Source organism: Electrophorus electricus, chromosome 15 (genome assembly GCF_013358815.1).
Source record: "Electrophorus electricus isolate fEleEle1 chromosome 15, fEleEle1.pri, whole genome shotgun sequence".
Lineage (NCBI taxonomy): Eukaryota > Metazoa > Chordata > Actinopteri > Gymnotiformes > Gymnotidae > Electrophorus > Electrophorus electricus.
The window spans coordinates 15,167,041-15,175,695 of NC_049549.1; the positions used below are offsets into that span (position 1 = coordinate 15,167,041).

Genomic DNA, 8,655 nt, shown 5'->3' on the forward strand with positions numbered 1-8,655 from the left:
CAAATAAACCATCCTTGAACAATGATGGTACATTTGCTTCAGAATGTGTCTGTAAAACCTTTAATTTGAAAATTATTTTTATGCATATTTTCAGCTACTACCAATACATTTACTGCAGGAAGTTGGAGACTGGTGTGCATAATCAGTGGTTACATCTTCCTCTCAGATCAGGTCATAACTACGCACATACCTGATACAGACATGCCTGCACGCAAGCATGAACATGAACACACACACACAAACTTTTTTCAAAGTACTCCATCAATGGTATTTGGGCAAACTGCCAGTTTTAAAAAATGCCATTAATACATATTATAATTTGTTTTAGTTGGAATGAACAACTCCACTGTGTTCATACTCTTAGAAAACACTTAGATAACACTCAATTAGTTTTACAAAAGCATTTACTTTCTTGAGCTGTTCAACAAAAAGGATTTTTTTCTTCTTCAACATTTCATACACTCACTCATACTATCCCTCATATTCAACAAAAGGACATGAGTCTTTTTTTAAGCTACAACCAATATTTAAAGGGAGAATGTGCATATGCAACATCACGACTGAAGATTCCTGACATGCGCTGTGCATTCATAACCTTTTTACTACACCGTATGAGCACTTTCTTGCACTCTACATTTTTTTCCACAAAACTCTGCAAGGTCAGCCACACCATCTCTCCATCTTTAAAGGCACATTTAAATGAACTTCAGTTTCACACACTGTTTGAACTTGTGATAGACAAGTAAAATACATCATCTCAAGTAACTCAAAAGATGTAGTTTAAAAAAGACATGAAAGACTGAACTTGCAGAAAGAAAATTATTACACTCAGTTTAAAGAGTGATGCATGTATCGCCCACAGTGAGCAAGATAAGGCAATATCTCTTAACCATACTTTCCTTAATTTACTGGTTATATGCACATTTATGGCTTTTCAGGTTTCTCTGATAACCAAAGCTCCTCCCACACTTGTCACAAGTGTATTGTTTCTCTCCTGTGTGAACATACATGTGAGCTTTGAGTGTGTTAAGCTGTGTAAAACTGCGCTGGCAAATAGTGCAGCAGTGAGGCTTCTGCCCAGTGTGCACACGCTCATGTCTGCGAAGATTGCCCGCAGAGGAGAAGGCCTTGCCACACACCTCACAACCAAAAGGCCTCTCCCCAGTATGGGACAGCTGGTGAGACTTGAGGCTGTTTTGCTGCGTGAACTTCCTACTGCACACCGGGCAGCTGTAGGGCCTCTCCCCGGTGTGAGTCCTCACGTGAATTTTCAGACTGCCAGCGCTTCGGAAGGACTTCCCGCAGACGCGGCAGCCGTGAGTCCTGCTGTCGCTGCCGTCACCATGGCGACTCTGGTGCGCTTGCAGGCTGCTGAGGGAGCCGACGCCCTCACCGCAGACGCGGCACGAGACGGACATGTCGCCCACATGGGTCCGGTGATGGGCCCTAATAGCATCGGCACACGGCACCACCAGCCCGCACGCGATGCAGCTGAAGCCACGCTGACCCCCGCGCCAGCCGCCATGCAACCTCAGCCCGTTGGCCTGGCTGAAGCCTTTACCGCACGAGTCACAGATGAACGGCCTCTCGCCTGTGTGGATGCGTTCATGCGACTTCAGCGTGGTCAGCTGGTTGAAGCTTCTCCCACATGTCAGGCAGGTGAAGGGTTTCTCCCCCGTGTGGATGAGCTGGTGGCGGGACAGATTGGAAAGGCAGGCAAAGCTCTTCCCACACATGTCACAGCTGTGCTGCTTCTCCACCGAGCTTGTCGCCAAACGTCTTCGCAGAGAGCGAGCTTGGCAGTAACGCCTTCCGCAAGGTTTACAGTCGAATCGTGTTTTCCTATGACGGAGCCTTTCATGACTGCGCAACAGCAGCTGATGAACAAATGCCTCGCCACACTGACAGCAGATATAAGGTCCAGTGTGAAATTTCTGATCATTAGCTAATCTGTGATTTTTCATGAAGCGCTTGCCATACTGCGAACATTTAAATGGGTTCTCCACAGCTCCATGGAGAGCCTGGTGTGCTTTAAGGTGGATCAGCTTGCCGAAGGTCCTTTTGCAGTTCTTACAGCTGAATTTTCTGTTCCAGTAGCTCTCCCGTGTCTTTCTGCCCTCTGACCGTCTTTTATTACTTAAAGTTGCATTTTCTTTTCTTTCCTTCCAAACCATTTTAGATGGAACATCAGCCCGTTTCTCACCACAGATATTTTCATCTTCATCGTTAATCTTGGGCTTTGGATCGTTGCCAGCATTCCCCGAGCACTGTTCTGACCTCTCTTCTTTTGTGTCCATTTTAGGAAACTATAAATAAAACAATCTCACCAGTAATCCACCATTAACATTTTACAACGTGACCTATGAAACGAACATCCTGCAACGTAGACTGCAATATGCACCACACCTGCTGTATTGCTGTGGCTGAAGAAGCCAGAGACCCAGATGTCTGAGTAACCATGCTCCCCTCTTCTGTCCAGCCTTGAGAGACAGAAGAAATTCTCTCCTCAGGAACTGCAATGAGTCCAAAAATATTAGGGAAGATACACATGGTGCAAGATCATAGTAACCCAAAAAACGCAACGAATTGTGCAGTGGAACAGCTCTTAGCAAAAGAGACATCCATACAGTCACAAAGAAACAAAGGTGTAAGGGTTACCTTTGGTGGGTGGATGAGTATCAGTCATGCTATGGCTTGGAAGAGCAGTGGGAATTTGATTAATTCCTCCTTTCCCTGCTGGTAGAGCTTTCTTCCTTTTCACCACTTTCTTCCATTTCCTCTTCAGGTTATCCTGTGCAGCCTGAGTTTCAGTCAACTGCAGGTGTAAACGTGTAGAGGTTTCACTGAAGAGCCTGCAAATCTTCTCTACTGCTTCCTTTACCTGCTTTTCTAGGACACATTTCAGCTGATCCTGAAATGTGAGAGGACTCAACGTCAGAAAGAGAGAGAAGTGACTAACGCACATTTCAGTGCTTTTTGGAAAACAAACTACAACTGTACAAGCACAATAGCCATACGCGACTTCTTGGGTGTCAATGAGCTTTGTCACGCTCATTAAAGCATTGAAAGTGAGCTCTTTAAAGGAATATATCCATTCACTCATAACCAAATCAAGCTTTTTATATATTTTCAGAGCTAGTTATCTAGATTACCAACCTTAAACGCCACCGATGCTGCCAGATCGTTTGCTTTAAACTTCGATAACAGTGATTCCTCCATAACTGTGGAAATATTTTGTATTGTGGCCTGAACAAGTATCTCCAAAATGGAGAACACCTGAGACTCTACAAGCGACATTTGTCGAGTCTACCTATGCATCTAGGCAGCTTCTTGCTACATGTATCCTATTTCTGAAGACAACTTTATATTAAGATAAACATACAAGACACATATCAAGCTAGCTAACCGGCACTAGCACCTGTGCTCTCGGCTTTGTTACACGGGCAGCAGCCACATTTAACTCATTGCTGCCACAGTGCGGATCGGAGCGGAACTACAGCCTGATTTAGTTTGTACACATATGCGGCATCCTTACCTTTTAGCTTTCGAATACTTACTTAGTGAACAGTAAGGTTTTTCACAAAACAAAACTCGTAGAGTACGCCAACTTTTTATTTCCAAGTCTGAAAAAGCATTAATTCCAGTCTGCACAAGGAGTCTAGTCTCTGATTATTAAGAATCTCTGGGGTGAGAAACTTATCTTACCTGAAGTCCCAAAAAACCTCAATGAAACAGCTTTAAAAAGTAGAAATGGTTTGCAGTTCTGCTTTATTAGAAGGGAACTTGATCAAAGACAGTAAACCAAACGTGTCTGGAATTCAAACTTGGCTAAGTATTCTAGAGTTAGGCAAAATGTATATACATATATTTTACACAGGAAGAGACATGAAATATCCTTCACCATACCATTAAGGTTTCAAATATGGCCCAAATCCACTCACTTCATTCTGTCCTCTAAGAACTCACTACCTCATAAGTTCTACACAAAGGTTGTCAGGTAAGCACCTGTGATTGCACTTACTTAAGCCCACACACATCAGATGATTTTGGGCTGGCACGTTAAAAGAAGCAAAAGAGAGTGTGCTGCTGGACTTAGCAGGCCTGGCTGGGCCTTCTGAGACATTTTACCTCTTATTTGTTTTGGTAGACAAAAGCTGCAGGCCAACAAATGAAATATCTTTTCATGGAGGAAACAAAAATCTAGTCTCTCAGTCAAAATGTAATAACAGTTTCATGTGTTTTAATATTTTATGTAAAGATATACTAATAAATTACACTGATGTGAAATAGTTTCCTTTTTATTGAAGGAAGACGATGATGTTACAAGTAACTGTTCATTAAATAATCTGATTATGTGAGTTTGAATGGGGGAAAGTGCAATAAACCTTTATCAGAATCAAACGCAACCAAGCATGCACTGAGTCACAAGAATAAAAATAACCAATTCTCTTTATAGAAGAAGAAAATGCAACGTTGCCACTTCTTAATTTATACTGAGCTTACAATAATGAAGAGTCTTGTGTCTAAATGTAACATTTACAAAATAAACATCTGATATTGCTGCTTGGGCATGATTATTTCAGGGAGGCACACATTTGTGATCGTTGTAGTTCCTAAGATAAGCGTACTTCTTCCCGCATTTCTGACAGCTGTACGGTTTAATTCCAGTGTGGATCTGCATGTGTGCCTTCACGTTGTTGGGCTGGCTGAAGCACTTCCCGCAAACTTCGCAGCTGAACGGCTTCTCCCCAGTGTGCACACGCTTGTGCCGTCGCAGGTTGCCCACCGTGCGAAAGGCCATGGCGCATGTTTCACACTTGTGCGGTTTCTCGCCTGTGTGAATGAGCATGTGCAGCTTGAGCCCGTTGGGCAGGCTGAAGCCTTTCCCGCACAGCAGGCATTTGTGCACTTTCTCCTTGGTGTGCAGGAAAGCGTGCACTTTGAGGTAAGCTTTGTTCACGAAGGTCTTCTCGCACACGTCGCACCGGTACGCGGTCAGGCCCGAATGGCGCTGCTCGTGAGCGTAAAGGCCAGATGTGCTGTTGAAGATCTTCCCACACACCTTGCAGCCAAAGGGGTCGCGCTCAGAGTGAAGCCTCTGGTGAGTCTTCAGGGCGTACGTCGAGCTGTAGCACTTGCCGCAGATGTCGCAGCGCTGAGGGTTTTTCTCGGCTCCAGGCGTCTCTCTGACCCCGACGTGCGTCAGCATGTGGTTCCTCAGGGCATAGTTGTACACAAAGGTCTTCCCACACACCTCACACATGAAGGGTTTTGCCGTCCCATGCATGGGCATGTGTTCCTTCAGAGAGGCCATCTGGCTGTAGCTCTTGCCACAGACCTGGCATACATAAGGCTTCACTCCGAGGTGATTGAGCATGTGCCTCTTTAGGTTGGTCCTGTGGCCGAACCTCTGGCCGCAGGTCTCACAGACGTGTGGCTTCTCCCCGGTGTGAACGATCTGGTGCTTCTGCAGGTTGGGCCGGCCCTTGAACCGCTTCTCGCACAGGGCGCACTTCCATGGCTTCTCGTCTGAGTGCACCCGCCGGTGGATGTTGAGCGTGCTCGATTGCGTGAAGCGTCTGCCGCACGTCTCGCACTTGTACGGCTTCTCGCCCGTGTGCAGCCGCATGTGCGCCTGCAGAGTGCACTCCAGCGTGAACCCCTTCCCGCACACGCCACAGACGTGCGGCTTCACTTTCAGGTGGATGAGCTCGTGCGTCTCCAGGTCCACAAAGCTCTTCCCACATGTTCTGCAGGGATGCGCCTCCCTCTTTTTCTTGTCGTGGGACGAGAGGTGCTTGTTCAGGGCTCTGAGGAATCTAAATTTTTTTCCGCATTTGTCACAGGTATGAGGGGCTGTTTTTGAGTGTCTTTGCTTGTGCTGTGCTAAGTAATGCATCTTTGTAAAAGTCCTCTCACAATCATTACATTTAAATGATGCCATTTCCGTTGGTGGTTTTGACTGGGTGCTGGTTTGCTCAGCTGGTACATTTACTGTATTCTCATCATGAGTTGTAGCGCATGTGTCTGAAAGAAACAAACACAACAATGTGATTCCATAGCAATTTTCCATCGTACACTGATGAGAAACATTAGTGCAACACAGATCAAAGATGCCTACATCTTCCTACATGCAGTGGTGGAAGAAACAAAAATACACTGGACATAATGCAGTTGGTACAACACAACCCTTCAATTCACACAAAAGACATGACCAAAATATTGCAAATGTCTACATGTTGCAGACAGTACACCTTCTTTAGCAGTTCATTACTGTCTACTAATGCCATCTACTCTGATGTACAGCTCCTTATTAAATGTAGTCTGATGTACAGCTCCTTATTAAATGTAGTTATGTCTGCCTGGTTCCTGCTAGAAATATGTATTGGTAATTCTTCTGTGCCATTATGTCACAGACAATGGTAACACGTTCCTACAAACTTTCATAGTTTCACGTTTGGTCCCTCTTCTCAATTCTTAGACCTAAATAAAATCAAGGTACTACTATAAAACAGTAAAGAGCACAAGGCAGAAATAAAAAGGGCTCATACCTTCTGTTACCAAGCTGGTCTGGACTTGGTTTCCATCTCCTTTCCCCTCCAAAGAAGCAACAGTTGTGAGAGAGTTGACCTCCTGGCTGCCAGGACACTAAAAGGGACAATATAGGTTCTGTCCTCATAAGGTCGCACAGTAACAGCCTGACAGGAGCATGTGTTACAGCATCTGTTTCTTTTACAACTATTGCTATTGTTTTTAGCAGACCTGGTCGTCTTGGATGTCACACTGCTGTGGAGGAGCTGCTTCCAATGCGAGATCCACCAGCTCTTTCAGCACAGGGGTTCCTAGCAAATTACAGGTCAATGAGAAGACATTTTAATGAAGGTATAGAACGTGTGGTAAAGGTGAGCTGTCGCTACACTATTCGTCCCAGTATAAGATGCAGTTACTCTGACATGACCGTTTGTTTTGAGTTTAACGCCCCTGCATCAGAGGTCACAGCTACCAAACTGCACATGCACCGCAACCTCATTTGCATGTTGAAGGGTTCCCCGTAATGAAACAAAGGCCAATTTCAGGAGGCTTAAAAATGCGCAGTGACAGGATTCAAAGGTCAAGCTTTATGTGTTTACCTACTACGGTAATCCCTGTTTTCTCCGACAGCTGCAGTAGTGACCGCTGTGGCCTTCACTACCTACTCTATACGGAGTGAACTCTTACCAGTCCTGCCTGCTGGGGCATCTTCTGAGTGACTAGCGACTCTGACTGGGTCTTGTACCAACAGCACACTCTGATCTTCTTCAGAACCAGTCTTCAACTCCACTGACTTGTAATGCTTCACTGAACAGCAGAACTTAAATATGCGGCAGATTTTCCTCACCGCCTCCTTTGCAAGGAGTTCCATGATGGCAGTAAGTTGTGTCTGCAAAGTTAGCAACACGTTTTTTAAGAACAATATTTGTCAGTGTACTTGCTAAAGGTTTGCCTTAACTGGTTGTTTAAAATGACCATGTCATTTATATGGAATATAGCAACAGCAATGAAAAGTAATATATTCTATATTTAAAGTTTAACTAGAGAATGGCACTAAGGCTCAACAGGCGAAGACACATCTGCAATACAAGCTTGGATCATGAAACCCACAGAACCTCAAATAAACATTTATTGGGGATTATATTTTAACACAGTAAATTCCATTGTCAGTAAAGTGGCATTTATTCATTAAGTAGCAAAAAGAGAAGTTAAACTTGAGTTGTGTTTTTAAAGCCAAGGTGAAGTATTTTTTAGAGTTAACTACTGTTGCTTACATCGAAAGTATGATGTATCTCTAGTCCGTCTAAAGGGATACTTTCTAAATGCTCAATTTATTTCCCCCAACTTATACTTGATTCTTTAATTTACAAACAATGCAAAATGAAAAGAAACCTAGTTCTTAATTCGGGTTGTCTATGTGCTGTTTGATATTTATATTCAGAGGTTATAGATTATTCAGAAGTTATAGATAGACAAGGCTGCTTTCAGTGTTGGATAAAATGTCAGCCGGCCAATTTTGGTCTGAAACTCGTGAGTGTGACTTTAAGGAGGCGTAGTCAGTCACGCAAATATGACAATATGACAGCCAAGCCCAATATGTTTGAGCTCAGCATTTACTTTAAGATGTGCTACATTACGTGGCTATCTATTTACCTGTCGTTAGCTAGCCAGCTAGCTAGCTAACGGAGCTCAAATGCGGCTCATCTTACTTTTACAAGGCATTACTCTCCACTAAACTTACCAACTTGTGCTCAGACACTGGACCTCTATCAAGATCGTAACTTTCAGAGTTGAGTACTACAGACTGACAACTAACCAGCTTGGAGATTTCAGTATGTGCCGTTTCGGTTAACAGTGTCATTATCGACATTGTTTGCGTCTGAAATAATTCATACGACATCGTATTTTAATAAAAGCTATATTGATGAAAAGTAAGAGAACTTTTCTGTACCACCAAAAGCCAGTTCGCCAGCTATGTTAAACGGATAATCCAGAAACATCACCGTTAGGCTAGCGAGTTATGCATCTAGGATCGCCAAAGACATTTAAACGCAGTTATAATGACGTCACATCACCCGCAGCCTATATGTATTTCAAAATAAGAGTTGCTCACGCGAAGTTTGA

General features: G+C 43.9%; 1 protein-coding gene across 1 annotated transcript; it reads right to left on the bottom strand.

The window, feature by feature from the left end:
* Positions 1-53: 53 nt before the first annotated feature.
* On the bottom strand, positions 54-8,568 carry LOC113569773 (zinc finger protein 91-like). Its single transcript, XM_026997787.2, has 9 exons — positions 8,273-8,568; positions 7,219-7,420; positions 6,763-6,842; positions 6,552-6,648; positions 4,583-6,027; positions 3,157-3,306; positions 2,659-2,911; positions 2,407-2,513; positions 54-2,306 (listed from the first exon to the last, which is right to left on the bottom strand). Exons 1-9 carry the CDS (start codon positions 8,429-8,431, stop codon positions 906-908), a joined length of 3,894 nt encoding a protein of 1,297 aa, XP_026853588.2. The 5' UTR covers positions 8,432-8,568; the 3' UTR covers positions 54-905.
* Positions 8,569-8,655: the final 87 nt, after the last annotated feature.